We start from the raw sequence: 21,270 nt of genomic DNA, 5'->3' as shown, positions 1-21,270 counted from the left end.
CTGGCACATAAAAATAAATCCATAAATGTGAGTCAGTCAAGTAGAAATAATAATAAATTGCCAATGGCTATTGAATTGTTAGTGTATGTCAGTCACTGTTCTAGATTCTCATTTTAAGCTAACAATAATATCAGCATGCTGTTAATGCTGTCCTTATTTCATAGAATAATGAAGTGCAAGTGGGTTTAAATAGCTTGCTACAGTCACATAGATACTAAGTGGAGAATTATGGTTTGTATTGACTCAGTCTGGTTGTTGATCCTAGATATTCACCTGCTAAGTTCTACTCTACTGTAATAACAACAGAACTAGTACTCACACAGTTCCATCAGCAGCAGATAAAATGGCAACAATTTTGGGAGACAAAAACTTGTTGAATAATGGATGACAGCAGCAGTGAGGAGTAAAAAAAAGGATTCTACTCCTGTCCTAGGTTCCAAAGTAGTTAAACTGAGAAGCTTATTTGGGGAGGGTTTTGTCTTTTAATGAGCAAAGTCTAGCTTTCGAAAGAGAAATGGAAGAAATAGAACTAAGTATGGAATACAAGTTCCAGAATATAAAATAGTTCAGCACAGTGATTCTCAGATTTCATCATTCACGATCATCATCTTCGAGGGCTTGTTCAAACACAGAACCCTGGGTGCCAGAGCTTCTGGTTCAGGAGGTTTGTGTGGGGCCTGAGAATTTGCATTTCTAACTAGTTTCCAGATGATGCTGATGTTACTTTTCCTGACTTGCGAATCATTGGTTTAGCAATACCATGTTAGATATTCCCCCAAGATATCACAAAAATGACAGATCAGGGCAGGACTGGGGACAAGCCTAAAGTGGACAGAGGTAGACCTAGCTAGAAAAGGGGGTCTACCTTTATTTAAAGAGGGGAGGGGCAAGAATGGAATGGAAACACTTAGTAAAAGGGGCAATATCCTTTACAAAGCACAAATTGTAATTAGATGGTTGGATCAAGACCCAAAACGAAGTTCTCTGGCCTAATTTCGACTGCCTTAACTGGCCAATTTGACTGAGCAACTGCCATATTTCTCCTGGGGACATATAAACAGCATAACATAATATTAAGAATAAAAACTGTGGTTACGGTATGTGAATTCAAATTCCAACTCTAATTTCTTTCTAAGTATAATGTTGGGCAAGTTGTTATTACTTAAATTCTCTAAGCCTTACTTTTTTCCATTAGTAAAATGGAAATAATCAGTTTTCATACTTCAAAGAACTATCATGAAGATTAAAGGAATCAGTTATGAAAGGGGACAGTGTCTGGTTCATAGTAAATGGTTTATAAATGTCAGCTATCATTATACAGGAATTTCCCAACATTCATTAGAGTTTTCAGAGAATTCTTATTCTTTGCCCTTTTTTTTCCCAGCATGCTTTTGCCCTGGTGAAATAGTATTCTGTGACAATGGATTCAGAGTTGTTCCATGTCATCTTGAAATTCTATCCCCTTAGGGACGCCTGGGTGGCTCAGTCAGTTAAGCGTCTGCCTTTGGCTCAGGTCACGATCCCAGGACCCTGGCAGCCAGCCCTGAGTCCCTGCTCAATGAGGAGTCTGCTTGTCCCTCTCTCTCTGCCCTTCTCCCCAATTTGTGTTCTCTCTTGCTCGTTCTCTAAAATAAATAAATAAAAATCTTAAAAAAAAAAAAGAAATTCTATCAGCTTAAAGTGAGTGAAGACATAGAATAAAAATTCTACCTCCCATTCTGAAGGCATACAGAATGGATTGAACTGCATCAGGCTCTCAATCTGTAGCTCAATAGGTCATCTAAAATATCTGGCAGGAAACAAAACATTTTTTTAAAATGTATGGCATTATCCAAATGAATTATATGGTCTTGGTACTTAGCATACTTCCACCCTTATCCCTAATACCTACCTACCACACACAGATACACACACACACACCTCTTTTTTCAGATAATCTTTTCTCTCAGGTATCCCTCAAGCAACTATAGATTGCTTTCGTAAGACTTAACTCAAGAGATCACCTGTTCCCCTAAACCCCTGCATTATTTGTGGGGAACACAGTCCAGGTCTTTATTTCACTTGTTCAAACTCCATGATGCTAGCAGAATGCTTTGTACATGATATGCTCTTAAGAAATGACCACCCAGGGACACCTGGGTGGCTCAGTTGGTTACGCGTCTGCCTTCAGCTCAGGTCATGATCCCAGGGTCCTGGAATTGAGCCCCACGTCGGGGGCGGGGGGGGTCCCCGCTCAGCGGGGAGTCTGCTTCTCCCTCTCCTGCTCTCCCTGCTTGTGCTCTCTCTCTCTGTCAAATAAATAAATAAAATATTTAAAAAAAAATTTTTTTAAAGGTTACTTTTGTATAAAGACTTTAAACAGAGAGCAATGATAACTTCCCTTCCTGAGATATATGTGGGTGATAACAGATCTTTCTTCTTTGAACCTTTATTATTCCAATATCCTTTTCAATCAATTGACCATTTCTTTGTTCTTGCACTTTTAGTGGGGATGAACTGCTGTTCTGGGTATCCTAATAATCCTAGGAAGCTGAGTTACTCTCATAGAATAACTGTAGGATGGCAGCTACGAACTAGAGTTTAGAGTATTCCTGTGGATAAATGCTCACTTGAGATAGTTGCTGAGTTCAAGTACGTGGCCCAGTCTGGCCTCATCCTTGTTTTCCCAACAACACTGTAGAATCTCCGGAAACCAACCGCCATTACATTCTCTGTTTATCACAGCATCCTCATCAGCATTTGAGACCACTGTCTCTAAAGCTCTGCTTTCAAAATTAAATTAGGTGGTAATGATTCAGAGATGACATATTGTCTTCTTAAAGAATCCCACCATTTATCAATTTTTAATGTCCTCATCGTGTATATTGTATTATGCTTGACAGTCATTAGTTTTGTTTGGCCCGATGTCAACAAAAACAAACAAACATAAGCATTGAATATATTTTTGATACCTCAGTAGAAGGAAATAGATTATACACCAAGAAACATGTACTATTCTTGTGAGTTTCATTATCTCTAGCACTGGTTCCAACATTGACACATAATTGTATTTCAGAGCACTGCTGCTCAGAAAGCAATTCCCACCATAATAGGTTTCCAAGTTTATCCTGATTAGAAGGCTTGTCTAAAAACCAAAATCAGGCAAGAAATGTCTTAAATTATTCCACAGCCATGTTCTTTCCTATGAGCTTAGCCTAGCACTAAGTAATATGGTGAATTTTTCTAAGAGACTGTAAAATCAATGTTTTAAAGAGCACACAGTAAAGTTACTTAATAGGAGAAATGTTTTTAGTAAAGAAGCACGTCCTTTGAAATCAGACATCCTGGGGATCCTGGGGATCCTTTGAAGGGGGATCCTGGGGACCCTTTGAAATCAGACCCCAGCTCTTCCCCTTATCAGCTAGTGATCGTTGGGGAAATAAGTGCTATTTTGTGTTCAGTTCTCTCATCAGTAAAACAAGTGTTAAGAATGTCTGCCTTATAGTCTCTATGAGGAAGAAAGATGATCGCTATACATAAAAAGTTTAGTGATACATATATTTAGTATTGTATTCAATTCTAATTTCATCTGCCTCCTGAAATGGGGAACTAAGGCAATTATAAAAACAATTTATAACTCATATCCTCTCTCTCTTCCCAACCCAATACAAATGTACTATTTAGGGAGAGGTGGAAATGTTATCCCTGAATGATCTACTTCTCATTGATTGAAAAGCTTTCCTGATACTCACTCATCCCTCTCCATGGTGCCTGGTTAGAGTAGCATTTCTGTTTCCATTCAGTAGAGCTGGCTTTGTTTTTCCCTGTTTTAATCTAAAAGCTAGATTTCTAAACTCTTTTTAACTACAGGGAAGGAGAATGCTGTAGTTTACTCCATCACATAAATTAAGCAATCCTGTTACTGCTTGACTTCAGTAGCGCCTAAGAAGAACATCTATGCTGCTTTTAAGGTTCATTTTTACAATTTCTTTTTTATTTTTTTGTCTTTTGAAATTTCATTGTGGATTTTCTCCGGTACTTTTTCTGTTTCTCAACAGGCTAAAGGCTAAGTTTAGTGACCTATCAAATAATAATGTAGCTTGTTTGAGAATGTGTTAATAAATGCTGATTATAGAATAGAAATTTAAGACTCTATTCAATATAAGTAACCAATTACATGTTTGTAAAATTAAGCTGACTTCTGATTTAGAGTCTGGGTTTTGTTTTGTTTTTTTTTGTTTGCTTTATAATCTATGTCAGTTAAGAAGCTCACTTATGGGGGCGCCTGGGTGGCTCAGTTGGTTAAGCGACTGCCTTCGGCTCAGGTCATGATCCTGGAGTCCAGGGATCGAGTCCCGCATCGGGCTCCTTGCTCGGCAGGGAGTCTGCTTCTCCCTCTGACCCTCCTCCCTCTCATGCTCTCTGTCTCTCATTCTCTCTGTCTCAAATAAATAAAATCTTTAAAAAAAAAAAAAAAGAAGCTCACTTATGGTCTGATCCACCATTTAGTCTAAGTAAAGGTGAATAATGTATAGGTAAATAAAGAAATATTAAACTTTACATTTAAAAAAACACATTTTCTCTAAACAAATTTCCCCAAATAAATATTTGTCTATTTTTAACATACTTGTTTACTTTGTAAATCTAAGTTCTCTATAATACCAGGCAGTATATGTAATATCAGGCAATATATAAATATATATTTATATTCAAGTTATTAATTAAATAAATTTTGCCTAACTTGAAGTTCCACAGAGGAAGTTGCATCTCAACTAGCATGATATTTCATTTCACCTACAGTCCTTCTCCTTATATAATTGGCAGCTAAAGTTCTACCTGAAAAATCCATGTTTGTGACTGTAAGTAAGAGACGGTGTCAGTAATTGGGCCAAGAAAAAAAAAAAGGCAAAGAAACATGCAAACTAAATGTGAAAAATCTTAACATCTCAAATGCCTTAAGAACAGGATTAGAAACTGATGGGTGCTTTCCATTTCTCAAAGAACATCATAATCTCTGTGAAATAAAATAAGGGCCATTTGCTAATAAGAAAGATTGCTTTCAAAATGATAAACCACTTGAAAGCTACTTAGAATTGTTGTTTTCCTCATGATTTCCCCTGCAGCAAATGACATATTAAAATGAATTCAATTTGCTTATTTTCAAGTTAAAACCTAATTTCTACTTGTTTTCCCTCTGCTTGTTACACACACACACACACACACACTCTCTCTCTCTCTCTCTCTCTCTCCTTTGTCTTCCAGTGGGAAATGATTAGATCCTCTTACATAGAATGACTTTAAGGACACAGGTGTGTGTGCATTTGTATGTATGTGTGTGCGGTAGAAGGCTCTACATTACTAAACAGATTCCCAAAATTGAGAAGCATATAGTGTCCCTGATACAGAAATGTTTGGAAAAGCAAATGCAATTGCTGAAAACCTGCATCACACCCTGCCTGATGATTAACATTCATTGTGGTCCAGGGTGAGTTAGCTGTGAAATTCTCAGTCATGTTATTTCCCTATGACCCACAGCCACAATACCCTCAGCTAGCAAGCCCACCCCAAAAGGATTTGCCTGGTGGAGGTGACAGGAACACTGGTGCCTTGTCACTTCTACAGATGATATCCATTTTCCCCAAATCGATCAATCCATTTCCATTTGGACAGTGGCTTGTCACTTAACAGGGAACTAGTGTTCCTCACCCCAGGTGTGGCGCTAATCCTGTCCTAGAGGGTGTGTAGGAATAGACTGATTCAGGCTGTTTAATCTATTTAATCTAATCAAATCAGGGCTCCGGCGCCTCCCTTTGTCACATCTGATGCCCCATTCCCATATTTAAAAAGGAATACACAAGCACAAGCCAGCCCTCTGGGTCCCTTGGTACATCATTAAGTTGTAAAAATGACTTCATCACTCATGACAGAGAAATTAGACAGGCCCAGCAGTGGCATATGGCAGCAGGACAATCATTCCACCAGCTGCCCACCTGACTCTCTCCTCCCTCAAAATCACGGCCCTCCCCTCCTGAGGCTGCCTCGGCACTGCCATCCTTGGATGTGGCAGCCACAGGGGAAGCCAGAGCTAGTAAAGGGTGAGAGGAGAGGAGGGAGAATCGAAGGGAAGAGAAGCTCTTGTCAGCAAACCACGTGCAAGCCCTTAGGGACCCCTCCCTCTCTCACTCCATTTATTCGTCTTGTGGAAAGGTATTTTCTTCTGTCAGGAAAAAGGAAAGTCTCTTCCGCTTTGTCCCTATAGATCCCACAATGGGAAGGCAGCGAGATGTCTGATGGGCTGCTATATGAGTGAAACAGAGTCATCTCTGGTCCTAAAGGACCGGATCATGATAAACCACTTCCACCACAGCAGGATGGTGGTCTTGCCGCAGCTTTACGTTCATAGTCTGAATTATTTTCTCACACAAAAGGAATTTGCAAATGTTTCTCACAGGAAGGATTATGGAACCCTTGCTTGCAATAGATATTGCAATGGTAAGTAAGTAGAGAGGAAAAAAATGAGTGATAGATGATAGATAGATGATACACAGATAGATGATAGATAGATAGATAGATAGATAGATAGATAGATAGATAGATAGATAGATAGATAATGTTTGCATATGTGTTTGGTACTGACAATTAAACAAACCGAGGGTTCTAGAGGGGAGGGGGTGAGGGGATGGGTTAGCCTGGTGATGGGTATTAAAGAGGGCATGTATTGAATGGAGCACTGGGTGTTATACGCAAACAATGAATCATGGAACACTACATCAAAAACTAATGATGTAATGTATGGTGATTAACATAACATAATAAAATAAAATTTAAAAAAAGAATTAATTTCCAATGCTTATTCCAGTAAATAAAGCACATCTTCATTGTTTTATTTCTGTGAAGGAAAAAGAATAACACCGGTAAAATTGTCCCTTCCTGGGTTTAAAATATGAAGATATTATGTTCAAAGTATCTTCATTCCTCTCCTTCTGAAAATCCTTCTCACAAGAGAATTTTTCAGAATCAGGCAAGCCAGGTTATTTACCTAAAGTATACCAAATTTCATTTTTATAAATGTAAATTCACATGAGTTAACAGTTTTAAAATCCATGGATTTGAATTTGTTGATTTTTTTAAGTAGAAACTATTCTCTCTTTCATAACAGTGGTATGAATTGAGTTGTATCCATCAAAATCCCAAGGAAGAATACCTTCCTTTTTGCAGACAAAAGGTCTAAATTCCCCCCCACCCCCACCCCCTTGCCCAGTGATGCTCAAACCTCTGAAATATTGCAGGAGCCCATACTACCAAAGGGCTGATTAGGGAGAAAAAGTTCTAAATGCCATATTTTCTCTTATAGAAAATCACACTATTTGTTTAAGTCATTATCACGTTTGGGTTTTTGTCTCTTGCAGAGAAAACAACAGAATCATTCATGCTGTAGCCAAATCATTTGGGAGTCCATACACACACACCCACACAAATACAGTATGTTTCTCCTGCCACCAAAATGTAAGAAACCCTTGGGCCAGCTAAAGGCTTCTCTTTCTAATTCTTGGATTTCTATCCTGGATTTGGGGCATGATAGACTGTAGGCACTCCTTGAGAGAGCAGATGGCTCAGCTTGAGGCAGAGATGCTAAATTTCAGTGTAGAGATAGCCTGAGGTCATTCGTTGCTGGACACCTGAGTTGTAGTCCCAATCTGGTGGGCAAGTCACCACCTCCCTGATTCTCTATTTCCTTTCCTGGTCTCTTAAGTGAGAAGATTGGATTAGATGAGCCTTATCCCTCTCTAATAATGGATTCTTTCTGTTAGCTAAAGTTCACTGCATGTTACAGACACATAGGATCCTCAATCTCTTATTCAAATAAAGAACTATTTTTTTTTCTTTAGCAAAAGTCAAGTTAGAAACCCAAGAAATACCTGAAAAGACAAAATGTTGCACCAGGAATTAAAATCTTTTTAAATAAAGGAGTAGGGGGAAATAAACTGTAACATTTAACAGAGAAGTCTAACCTCAAACTTAAATGGATTTCTCTAAGTGTTTTTATAATGCCTGACTAGAATTCAAAGACTGAATGCACTGAATTACTAGCACTCTCTATACCCTTGGCTAAAAAGCTTTCCTAAGACAGTCCTTCAAATGAGACTTAAGGCATTATCAGTGAACAGTAATTTTAGCTGGAATAATGTGTATAGGGAAATAATTTTAAAGCTAGAAATCTGACAGGTGGAAAGATGCATTTTTATCACAATAGAAATAATCCTTTTGCATTACTAATACTTAAGACCAATTTAAACATAAGTAATACTGAATGGCCTTAAGATATTATTTATTCTTTCATTTTTTTTCTGAAGTTAGGACCTAATTAATAATAAATGATAACAGCCAACATCTAGTGAGAGCCAGGCACTTCTAAGAACCTTACACATATTCTCTTATTTAGCTGTCATGATATTCATATCAAGTAGGTTCTTTGACTAGTCCCCTTTTACAGAAATATAAACTGAAGTTCAGAGGAGTTAAGTAATGTTTTATGTCTTTCAGTTATTAAGTAGTACCTTCAGGAGTCTGAACCCACATGGTTTGTCTTTAGAACCTGTATCTTAACTACTCTGTCATACTGCCTTTTAAAAAAGGCCCAAACACTTCGTTGGATGTTCATTTTATTTATTCAACAAATATCTGGGGCACCTGGGTGGCTCATATGGTTGGGTGTCTGCCTTGGGCTCGGGTCATGATCTCCAGGTCCTGGGATGGGATCCTGCAGGGAGCCTGCTTCCCCCTCTCCGTATGCCTCTCGCCCCTGCTTGCACTCTCTCTGTCTCTCTCTCTCTCTCAAATGAATAAATAAAATCTTTAAAAAAATATCTGTCTTGGGCCAGGCACTCTTTGAGATGCTAGGGATATAGCAGTGAAAACAACATGGATACAATTGCCTGCTCTCATGGAGCTTACACTTTATTGGACAAAACAAAAAGTTAAATAAGTAAAATACTGGCATGACAGCTGGCCATAAGTGCTATATAAAAAACGAAGTCACCATTGGCAGATCAAGAAGATATGAGCAGGATAGGAAAAATTTTTAAATAAGGTTTATATAATATTGCCACCTAGACAGAAGAAAGAATAGTCTTTGCGAAGATAATATTGTCCATTGAAAACGTAACGTTGACCAAATATTCTTTGGTAAATCTGACCATCTGTGATTATGCCCTTTGCAGAAATTCTGTTGTTTCTCCTGTTAAGTACTTGCCTAGGTTCCTCATCAGTCAAAATGCAAGGTAAAAATAATCCTTAGCAATTTCACATTTGCAATTATCTGGATTACTGTAAGCCCCATGTCCTGTACTATTTAAAGGCAACAATAATTTGACCCCAACACACTGTTATCACTATAGTAAATATGCTCATCTAGAGACACTACAGATTTTGTAAGGAATCTCCCTTTGGTTCCTCATCCCAAAGCCCTCCAGGGAGGTGACTAAATTCTCCTGCCTACAATGTGCAATAGCCCTTAAAGAAAAGACAAAGGAAAAAATGATGCAAGAGTCCTCCTCGGGGACTGAGATTTCTCTCCCTAGCTTTTTTTCTCAATGAGAAAGAAAGCAAGAATACTTAGAATCTGACCAGAAAAGGGACCAAGATTCTGTATTCTGACTAAGGGTGCAGCTGCTTTTGCTTAAAACATAAAATGGAGAAGCCACATCATTGCTGTTGGTTTTTCACTGAGAAATTTGCCAGGAGGTGTATCCAGAGGCCCTTCTCTCCAAGACACACACCTCAGTTCCTCTACTCCAGTTCCGCCCATAATTGTGATGGCAAACACTTTCCTAAGTGAGCTTCTTTTACACCTAGAGGGAAAGGAATCTGTCCCCAGTAATCCACCCAAGGGAAATCTTGTTCTACTATTAGATGATCTATAGGGAGAAGTTTATTTGAATAGGCAGACAATATTTGTAGGTGGAAAACTGGTCTTGCTGTGTTGTTTTGACTATTTTTGAAAAAGGATCATATTAGGAAATGCACATCTTTCAAACCAATTCTCAAAATCTCTCAGATTTTGTGTTAATAAAAAAGTTCTAAGATAAAATTCTATGTAGCATATATAGGACTATTTGGACATTTACCAACATGTTAATAAGAGGGTCTCTGTGTGATTAATTTATGATTTTTATTATATTTTCTTTTTAATATATTTTTATTAGGATACAATACTTTCGTCATCAGAAAAGGGAATGTTTTCACAGGAAGCTTCAACTGTATTTGTAACATTTTGTTATATTTTTTAAATGAGACAAATATGTCAAAACCCTAAGATCTGATAAGGAAGTTAGTCTATATCCTCTATATGTTTGTCATATTTTACAATAAATTTTAGTTTTCTCAGTCTTGGAGAACAGAAGACATTGAAAACATTATGAAAATATTAAGTTTCTCTCCCTTGAATATCCAATAAAGGTAAGGTGAATTCAGATCCAAATATGACTTCTAAAGTTCACAATTTTTTCCTTTAAGAAAAATCTACCAAATAAATTAGAACCTGAGTTAGCATACTAAACATAACACAAATGATAGTATAGAAATGATCTTGCCTTTTTTTCCCCCCAGGAAAACCTGTTTACTGACCTCCCAGTGTTACAAAGAGGGAAAGCTGGGGCATCCCTGGTGTTTTTTCCTGGCAGGAAAATGTTAGCATTTTAACAATTGGCAAGATGAAGGTTTTGACTCTGAAAAAAACCCTTAAAGGCCCAGCCATTATAATTTCATTTCACATTACACTGAGTTTCTTGTATCATTTTTGTTTTTTTGTGAATTATTGGTTGTTTTTCCCCTGAAGTGAAAATATTTCATATACGTATGTTTGGATTATCTTTCTGGGAGGTTTATTTTGTTTTAGGGGAATAAAATGAGAAAAAAAAAGATTCGAGACATTATGCCTTAGGGATATGGAAGCCAAAAATGTAACATGTTAATTACCAGTACTATTTAAGGAAATATTTTCTTTAATTTGATTTATCCCATCCATAGAATTGGGTTCTCTAAATAGTTAATGATTTTCATTTTAAAATTATTCCTTTTTTAAAAGAATAGTTTGTCTCCTGTTGGGTCTGAGTACTAACTATCATGATGTCAAGGTAAATATGATATTCAAAAGGCACTATTTCTAATCTTTTACTCTCTTCTTTTGACATTTTGAAGGACTGTCCAAAAATCTTGGCCCAAGCAATTGTGAAGCCTAAGAGAAATTTGCAAGAATTCTTCCCGAGGCTTTGGAGAGGACAGAAAAATCTTGGGCAGGAAGTCACCGCTGGTGAATGGGTCTTAGGTGACAAAGCTCCTGGAAGAGGCCTCCTCGGAGATTTTATTGAGAAATGAGAAGGGACCAGTTTACAAAAGCAAAGAGGAGATCAAGACTAGAGAGGTGCCTAGTTCAAGATATCTTCCCCAGAAAATCTGACTTTGGAGGGGAGGGAGAAAGGCGACGTCATAGATACAAAGTCAGAGGAAAGACCTGAAGTCTTTTTTGGGGGTCTTTATGAAGCAACACTTGAAAAAGTGAGTGCGTGTGTTCTTTCTCAGTTTTATAATTCAGACTTAAGGAGAATTTATTTAGTTTTATTTATCTTAATATACACAATGAAGCAAATAAAGCTGCCTCTCATGCTGCAGTGGCCGGACTGTGCTCTTAGACATCCCCACCCCTTATGCCCCATACTTTGGGGTGTCTCTGCAGGCGACCCCAACAACATTCCTGGAGCTGGCGTTAGGACCTCGGCTGCAGCCCGGGCTGCAAAGCTGGAAGCCTGGGGACTCAGCTGAGCTCCTTCCCCACCCCGCCCCTACTCACTGGCGCTCATTAACAGGTGGAATTGCACCCCGGGCGCCTGAAATCCCGCCTGACTCCATAGAAACAAATCCTTCAGACCCAGAGCACCATCTGGGCGGGCTCCGTGGCCCGGCGTTCGATGCGCCCTGCCGGGAGGTCAGCACCACAAGGAGCCGGGGCACCCGAGGGTCTCACTGGCGAGAGCGCAGCACGTGTCTCTACCCCACTAAACACACACACACACGCACACACACAGTCCCCTTTGTGCACCCAGCCGCTCAGTCCCCTCTCGAGCCGGGGCCCCCAAGGGGCGCACGGGCGAGAGCGCAGCACGTGTCTCTACCCCTCTAAACACACACACACACACACACACACACACACACACCCTCCCCTTTGTGCACCTAGCCGCTCAGTCCCGGCTCGGTCCACTCCCGCCCGGCCTCAGCTCCTACCAGGTCTTAAGGCATGTCGACCATTTGGAGTAAAGCTGGCTCAGCCAGGACAGAGAGGAAGCGGCAACCAGCGCCCAGCCTGGCTAACCCAAATCCTCTTGGGTGCCTAATTCTGGAAGGAGGAACCAACAGTTCCAGTCCTGAGAGAGGAGGTGCCTGGGAACCAGGAGACCTCACCCAGGAGTTCCAATCCCCGCGGGGCTGTCGTCCCTGCCCCCAGCCTCTGATGCCCCTTCGGAGGCACAAGCCCCAAGATCCCCAGCCCTGGGGGCGCGTTACCTGTTGGCTGCGAGCCGAGACGCGATGTAGCCGCCCGGAATCTGGGTGATGATGTAGCCCCAAAAGAAGGAACCGTGGATCATCCCCACGGTTTCCGGGTCCCAGTTGAATTTGGCTTTCTACGGAGGTAGGGGGACAGAACGGGGTGGAGGGAAAGAGTAGAGTCAGTGCTTGGGCTGCAGACTTGCATTCAGGAGCCCTCAACCCCCGGGGTACGCCCTGCATTCTGGAGGTGGAGGTGGCTGAATTTTCGTTTGCTAACAAAATTCAATGTATACCTTCTTCTAGAGAAGAAATGCTTTTTTTTTTTTTTTTTGAGACAGAGAGAACGAGAGAGAGAGAGAGCACATGAGAGGGGGGAGGGTCAGAGGGAGAAGCAGGCTCCTCGCTGAGCAGGGAGCCCTATGCGGGACTCGATCCAGGGACTCCAGGATCATGACCTGAGCCGAAGGCAGTCGCTTAACCAACTGAGCCACCCAGGCGCCCAGAAATGCTTCTTTTAATGGAAAAACTGTGCTCATTTGAAATGTATTGCAATTAATGGCGAAGCTGGACGCCCTGGATTTGCTCCCCGACTACTGTCAGGCAGGTCTGATCCCCTCGATGAATGAGGAGTCCTCTGAGCTCCAGTATTGGAAATTAGAACTCTCCACGGAGAGATTCCATTTGCTGGCTGAGGATAGGGACCCCTGACCGGGGTCCGTTTAGTTAATGCCAGCCAGTACTAATGCAGTAGTGGGGTCGCTTCCAGAATGAAATCCAACCAGGGAAATTCTGACGAAAGAAAGTGGGGCACCTGGATGGAAGGTGAGGAGGTCGGAGGAGCCAGAGGGAAGGATCGTCCCGGCAAAAATGGGGATGGGCTTAGGCCGGAAAGATTTGGGAGTAGCCTGGGGAATTGGTGGGGGGTGGGGGTGGCCAGTGGAGAGGAGAATTTGTTCCGGGGTAGTCCTAAGAGCTGGCGAGGGGTGTGTCTGAAGGTCAAGGCCTAGCTCCGCCCTAGCCAGCCTGGGCGGACCCACAGGGTGAACCTTAAAGTAAAAATCTGCATCTGAAAGGCAAAGGAGCGCTAATCCCGCCTGGGAAACTGAGGATCCTTTTTCTCCTTTTAAATAGTATTTTGAAACCAAACGCACTCTGCAGGGTGTCCCGGAATCCCCAGGGCCCAGTAGCGTTCACCGCTTCTCAACCACGGCCGATTCCCGAATTTTCTCCTCCCAACCCTTGCTTATGATTGCTCAGATCCCTGAACAGGAAGTCGAGACCCAGGGGTTTCGGTGACTTTGAAGTTGACCCTCCTTTCCCTAGGCGTCACCCCAACACATTCAGGAGATTACGGGACTGGATTCCCTGTGACCTCGAGACACTCGACGCGGCGGCTCTTCTCTCGGCCAGTTAGGTGGACAGCTCCTAAAGGCCTTTCGGTGGAAACTATCGATATGCTCACAGTTCATTTGATTTCGGTTTTGTTTCATTTTTATTATTAAGAATGTTTGGCAGGAATTGGAGGAAACCAGGGGGACATTATCACTGATATGCAGCCCCACTCCTCCGAGGGAAAGAAAAATATTTCGATTTAAATTTAGGGGACATTATTATGCAACTTCTCGTTTGAAGTCACTCCACAAAAATCTAGCGAGCTAAATGCTATTTTTCCACCTTGCAGGTAAGAAAAGGAAGACCCAGAGAGCAGATTCGAAAAGGGAGGTCATACTGCTACCGCGGTCGATTCCTATTCTAGAACGGCAGCGCTAGCAGGGGGCTGAGCGAGCTGCCCGGCCTTCCTCGCTCAGTGGGCAGGAAATGGAGCCCAAACAAGTGATGTGGCTTTGCGAACCCACACGGCCAGCGGCTGCCCACCTCCTTGATGACCTTGCCCCCGCGGTGGATGGTGCTGTTGTTGACCATGTCCACGATGGCCACGCCCAGGTTGCAACGGATGCCGAAGGAGATGCAGAAGCCCAGGCCGCTCATGATGGCGATGATGTAGCGACGCGGCAGGCCGAAGCAGGTGCAGTCGCACAGTGGAGCCTTCTTCTCTGGCACCTCCAGGGGCTTCCCATCCTCCGTCAGCTCGATGGTCTCCCCGGTGTCTTGCTTCTTCTCCAGCACCCTGCGCGGCAGAGCGGGGGGAAGGCAAGGGCGCGGCGGGTTAGGCACCCCCGACGCCGGCCCATCCCAATCCCCAGGACCCGTCAGGGCTGGGGGGAGGGGCGCTGACACGCTCAAGTCCTTCAGGAGTTAGGGTGCTAGGGCGCCACCAGGCTTCGGGACCTCCCCGGCTCTCCAGCCTCCTGCCCGTCCCCCTCCCTGCGGTAGCATCTCTTCAACTTTCATGCCGTCTGGCCGGGGGCATCCAGCCCCCATTCCCTCGGGATCCAACCCGCAGCGCCTAGATTCACGACACAAGCTGTTTGGGCTTAACTTTCTCGCGTGGTCTGTAGCTTGAGAGGGAGGGAATGGGATACCGGAGCGGCGCCTGGTCGGCATCTGTGTAGATGTCTCCTGCCCGCAGTGCTTTACCCCCGGCGACAGGCGTTTTATCCAGCCACCCAGCCTCCTGGGGGCCGCCTCTGCAGGCCAGCCCAGCTCAGTCCTGCACCCGAGCTATCCTTTCCTTCCCAGCCAAGTTGAAGCTTTCTGGGTTAAGGACGCGCGATCCCGCCCCCCAGCTGAGCCCGGGGACCCGAGGGACTAAGGCCTCTCCTGACCGGTGCCCACGCGGAGGCCCGTGAATGCTCCCTGAGTGTCACGCGCGCATTCTATTGCCCATTCCTCCAGTCCCGGGGTGTTAGTTCAACGTTTACTCTCTTGTCACATATCTTACTTTCTTTTCCTTGTTACTCGAGTTTGAAACAAAGGCCTCCGCAGCATATGGCCGACACCTAAGCTTCCCACTGCCAGACATGAATAATTAATTATTCACAATCTTGCGTCATTACTATCTCGGTTACAAACACCGAAAAATGTCATGGGCATATTTCCAAAGACGTAAAATGCGACTCCCAGATACACAAACGTGCCCCAAATCAACTCTGGTAAGATGTTCCACACCAAAGTAGATCTCACATTTATGTTTTGTTTTGTGTTTTTTAATTTGCATTGTTATTTCACAAGATTTCACCCGTATAATAAGGTTCCTTTTAGGTTTTCGTCCTTGAGGGAAGGGGGGAGGGAGAAGGGGAAAGCAGGGTGGTGGCATGGTTTTACTAAAAGCTGAGGGTGTTGTTCTAGTCCACAATATATCCGTGAAATGTCTATTTAAAAAAGAAGAAGAGAATGAATGTGAACAGTAGAATCACTGTGGACTCTTGAGATGGATACTTTCGATATTTAAACAAAGAACCTCTCCGTTTACAATTTGCAGATTTTTTTAAATCCACCATGTAGTTTATTTTTCTGTGTTCCCATTTAAATGATATATTCACACACAATTATTTTCATACACAGGAGTAAAGCAAATGAAATTTTAAGATCAATTCCAAGAATGCACAGGTTGGGAGCTGACTGCCAAGCAATTTGAGGCTACGAGAAAACAATGTTAGACTTCCAAATTCTACAAAATGTCACCTGGAGAATAGGTCATGAAGGTTTTTGCAACTATGTTAATTCTTATTTTTAAAGTCCAATCCCAATGTCAGAACACATGGCAAATTATTTATTCTGGGAGAAAAAAATGTAACTAATGTGATTTTTTTTTTTACATTGGCTTATAGCTGATATATGCAAAGTTGGACTATGCACCTGAACTCCCCACCTGATGGCACTGAGCTGGGAAAGAACAGCTCTTTCTAGGGCAGCTGCGGGACTGCAGGGCCCTTGCGGTATCTACTGCCGCATAGGAGCATGATGGTGCCTACATGAAGCCCACCAGATCCAAAGAGATTTGGAAAATCAGGAAGTGCATTGGTCATTTTCTTTATATTTTCTATACATTTCTAAAGGCTTCAATTTCCCAAATGTGAAAATTAGCGCTCTCTTGGAATCATTTATCCTTCTGTTTCTGCCCTCTCTTCTTGATTTTGCTCATATTATTAAGAAAAGTGTATTCATGTAATATACTTGAAATGATTTAAAGTTGTAACATTTTCAGCATAATTAGTACATTGACTACAGGAAGGATAACAAAATTAAATCATTTCTAGTACTTTTGAAGCATTTTGCTGGTTATTATTATGGTTTTTCTTATGAACACTGTGACATTTGCCATGCAAGAAATAGACTTCTGGGAGAAGTCAAATAATTAAAATACATATACATTGTTTTGGGTTCGGAGAGAGGAGCTGCTTTAGTTATTAATTATTGATATATTTTGATTCTTCTTCCTTCAGCACAGGAGGAAGATTCCACTGGGAGATTCTCTACTTGAGTGGTTTTGAGGCTGAGATCTAAATTTCCTTCTGCCATTACTCTTTGGAATTTCTTGGTTAATTTTTTGAGGGTTGTATTTTTTTAATTCATTTGTCTGCATCAAAGGAATTTAATTTGTTGTGACTATAAACACCAAAACAAAGATTCTCTGAACAGGTGCGGATCATTTCTCAATTGTAAAGAGGATAAATCCTGGGTAGGAAAGGATGAGAAACTGCAGGTACCAAGACAAAAACCACACACACACATACACACAAAGCAGACAGGTTCATTTAGTGCAACATTCCTGAATTAATAAGCAGGTTTCCAGAGCAGCTCTGCTTGAGCAATGAGCAACAAAAAAAGACTTTCCGATCATATTACAATCTCTCAAAGCAACCAGGGTTTACAGAAATAGCCTTGTAGATTTTTTTTTCATGCTCAGCCCCAGGCAAACATGGGTTTGCTTTCTCTTACCTGTAGATCTGGCCAAGGGATTTTCCAGCAAAATTCTTTAGCCCCTCTTTTCCTGGGGTCAAAATCCTTTGTTTTACCGACTCCATTCTTGCAAAGACTGGTGTTGGCTCTTGCCAGATTTAAATAGTGATCGCTATGAAAGGCGAGAGTTGCGCATATTGTCTTAATCGCTTAAGGTAGTTGTGGGCTTTTCTTCTCAGCAGAACGGTATTGGTGTGCCTCCAGCAAGAGTGTGAGTGAGAGAAGGGAGGGAGTGAGAAAGAGAATACAACAGAATAGCTGCATGCAACCCACGGGTTTCCTAATAGGAGAGTTGGTAGACACAATCAGAAAGTCTCATTGGAAGGGGAGGATCCGGTGGCAAAGGGCGCATGCAGTGCCATGGTATTTGGGCGGGTGCAGATGAGTCCTTGTCCTGGAAGTCAGTCCACTGAAAAACAATGCAAATTCCCGGTTTTGAAAACCTTATTGCTGTCAAATCTTCTGGCTTTTAAACGGAGGAGCAGAAATATCACAGAACCTTTGTGTAAAAGCAAAGTCAGAAGAATAGTATTTTTTAAATGGTGTCTTTGCTGTAGGGAGCAGAGCACTTCCAAAACTCATGGGAGCATCTGAGGTCTCAGGTGAGCAATGCTGCTGTTAGTTTCCTCCTTGCCTATGATCTCCTTCCCTCACGCCGGCGCAACTCTGCTCTGCGGTAGTGTCGAATTAAGATGGAGAAAGCTTGCTGCTCTTTGAGGACGTGAGTAAATAACAGATACACAGTCCTGATTTGGACAGCGTCAGGAAAGATTTCTTCAGCGCGGCTGACAGCGCTCGTGAGGGCGCGTCCTGGAAGAATTGTTCAGCACCATGGACAGAGTAAGTTTCCGGAAAACAGCTTCTTTTGGCTGGCCAGGTCGCCAACTTTCTAGGGGAGATGGATGGATCGCCCTGACCAAGAACCATTCTGGGCATCTTCAGGAATGGATGCTATGGAAACCAAGTGAAAATCTGTCATCATCGCCAGAGTTTGCAGAGAGAATGGGGCATTTGACTCTTCAAAGGAGGAAGACTTTATTAAAAATTGACAAGTTACTTCTAGTTTCCTACATTTTGCCCAGCACGCTACCTCCAGCTCTGACAGAGTTGCAGGGAAGGAAGCTTACAACATATTTCATTTATGTTTGTGGAATTCTGGGGCACTTGGTCTCCCTTGGATATAAAACATTTGTACACAGAATGCATAATTATATTGTTCATGAGTTTTGTTTTAATTTCTTATAAAAAGGAAGGAAGGAAGGAAGGAGAGAGGGAAAGAAAGAAAGAAAGAAAGAAAGAAAGAAAGAAAGAAAGAAAAAGGAGGAAGGCAAGAAGGGAAGGAGGGAGGGGAGAGAAAGAAAGAAAAGATGAGCTGCAACCTCAGTGCCCTTGGTTAAATAAAATACAGCCAGTTTAATATAAATTCCTTAGAATTTTATGATTCTTTGCTTAACTGATTTACAGCACACTATGGAACTATCAATATACTGACAAAATTTGTGGCTATATCTTGTGCTTGTTAACAAATTATGAGTAATTATATTTTCAAGATTTATTTGAAATCGCTTATATTCCTTTAAAATGTGATTTTTTTCTTCATACCATCTTCCCCTAAAGCAGAATTCTAGAGAGACATTCATGTAAGACTTTTGTTGTCACATACATAGGTATAGCATCAATGAATCTATTTCATTAAGCAAAGCAAGAAAGCTATGCTAGCTTAATGTTAATTATTAATGCATTTAACATGAATCACAAACCTCTTAGATGCCATTCAACCAAGTGATTACAAAATTGACTGCCCTTGAGCCACATTGTCAAGGTCAAAATCTTTGGATTTTATTTAAGCCAGCAGGGAGAGTAGATTTTTCTTAGGGATTTTGGGACCAAATCTCTAAAGTATGGATCTAAATACAGAATCGTGTAAGAATGTCCCCTAAATAAGCCAAATAATACAATGTATATGTATACAGTGAATGAATAGCCAAAAAAAGATAATCAGAAGTAGCTAAAACCATCTGCTATTACTAAATTATATATCATTATGAATTATATTAAAGAAAAGAAAGCTAGAGGCATCTTTCTCTCATTTTGATAAATATGTATTAAAATATATATCCCTATAAAACAGTGAACCAGATTTTTCTAAAACTCTGGAATGTTTCAAAATAATATCCCCAAAGATGATCAAGTGTAAGAAGGAAACACACACACGCACACACACACACTAATCTACCTCCTTCCAAATAAAAGATTCAAGTTCATCAGGACTTTACTCATCTAGGGTGCTTTTCAAAATATTTATGTTTTTCAATTCTTTAGTGACGAAATTCATTAGATCAGATTCACTTAGGGATATCCATGATTTTGAAATTCTGTGAAGTTATGCAAAAAATAGAAGTTAGATAAATATCTGTGAAGCTAGGAGGATGATATAAAACTGATTCTCCTTAACACTCCTGCTTATATTTCACCTTAAATAACTAGAGATCTAAACCACCATTAAGCAGAATTGCTAACTCTGCACTACAGATTATCTCAGAGGGCACCAAGCAATACAAATCCAACATGAAAACATTTTTTCTATAGTAAAATAATTATATCACCTTTATTGAAATTAATGTCATCTGACTCCTCCATTCTCTAGATAACAGAGCAAGTCCTTGAATCAGAATTACTGCTAATATTGATTTATTCATTCTAAAAATATTCATTCAGTGCCAAGAATTGCACTAGGTTCTGGGAATATTCTCTGAAAGATCTCACAAGCTATGGGAAATAGACACATAAATACAATTACAAACAATTATGGATGCAATTGGACAAGCAAATAAGTAAATAACCCAGCCTGGAAGTAAAAGTATACGGAAAAGATCCCAGGAAATGATGTTTCTTTGTCTGTCTTAATACTTGAAGAGAAACTTAGCTCTATGAAGGTGATGGCAGCCCAGTGGAATTGGGTAAGGAGGGGTGGTGATATTTGGAGAACATCCCGGCCAGAGGGGACATCTTGAGCGAAGTCATAAACAAAGGAAAACTATTGTATATGGAAAATTACAAGAATTGTTACTAGGCCACCTGAGACCAAAGAATGCCATTTAGGCTTTTCTTAAATTGATAGCTCCCAATATAAGAGACATATACTTGGGCATTATGTACATACCCAACAGATTTTCTTCATGTGTGATCCTTAAATTCAAACACTGAACATGTACTTTTGTGACCTTAAGATCACCAGACTTGGGGCGCCTGGGTGGCTCAGTTGGTTAAGCGACTGCCTTCGGCTCAGGTCATGATCCTGGAGTCCCTGGATCGAGTCCCGCATCGGGCTTCCTGCTCGGCAGGGAGTCTGCTTCATCCTCTGACCCTATCCCCTCTCAGGTGTTCTCTCTCTCTCATTCTCTCTCTCTCAAATAAATAAAAATAAAATCTTTAAAAAAATAAAAAGATCACCAGACTTATCTTTATGCAAAGAAATATTAGTGTTACACATATGGTATTAATCTGGTGAGATTACTCCCTTACTCTCTTACCTCCCTTACCCCTTACACACTTTTCCATCCAATTTTAATAGTGCCTTAAATTGAATTATTAGACAAGTCTTCCTATAGAAGAATTGTGGCCTCTACCCAAACACTCTTAAAAATAAAAGGAAGTTTCATTGAATTTATTTAATGTGTGTAGCTTATTACAAATTATGAATGACTTTCATTTACATGATCACATTTATTCCTTATAATTATTCTTCGAACTAAACTAATTTCATTCCCATTTTATTGAGGAGAAAAATTAGATTTAATGAATTGCCTGAAGACATGCAAACAGTGATGAAGAAGGAGCATGAAGTAGAGTAGTTTGTCAAAATTTAAGATCTTGTTAAAACAC

The 21,270-nt window shown here is 41.1% G+C and overlaps 1 protein-coding gene across 1 annotated transcript in view; it reads right to left on the bottom strand.

Annotated features, from left to right (window-relative positions):
• Positions 1-17,450, bottom strand: part of SLC17A6 (solute carrier family 17 member 6) — a 40,869-nt gene extending 23,419 nt beyond the window's left edge. Inside the window, exons 1-3 of the mRNA XM_035012297.1 lie at positions 17,365-17,450; positions 14,398-14,650; positions 12,538-12,656 (exon numbers count right to left, since the gene is read on the bottom strand). Of these exons, the coding sequence (XP_034868188.1) occupies positions 12,538-12,656; positions 14,398-14,650; positions 17,365-17,450 (458 nt within the window). The remainder of the gene's footprint in view (positions 1-12,537; positions 12,657-14,397; positions 14,651-17,364) is intronic.
• Positions 17,451-21,270: the final 3,820 nt, after the last annotated feature.

The sequence above is a fragment of the Mirounga leonina genome, unplaced genomic scaffold, assembly GCF_011800145.1.
Source record: "Mirounga leonina isolate KUSES-001 unplaced genomic scaffold, KU_Mleo_1.0 Mir_166, whole genome shotgun sequence".
Lineage (NCBI taxonomy): Eukaryota > Metazoa > Chordata > Mammalia > Carnivora > Phocidae > Mirounga > Mirounga leonina.
The sequence above is the reverse complement of the archived record's forward strand: the minus strand, read 5'-3'. Positions and strand labels throughout refer to the sequence as shown.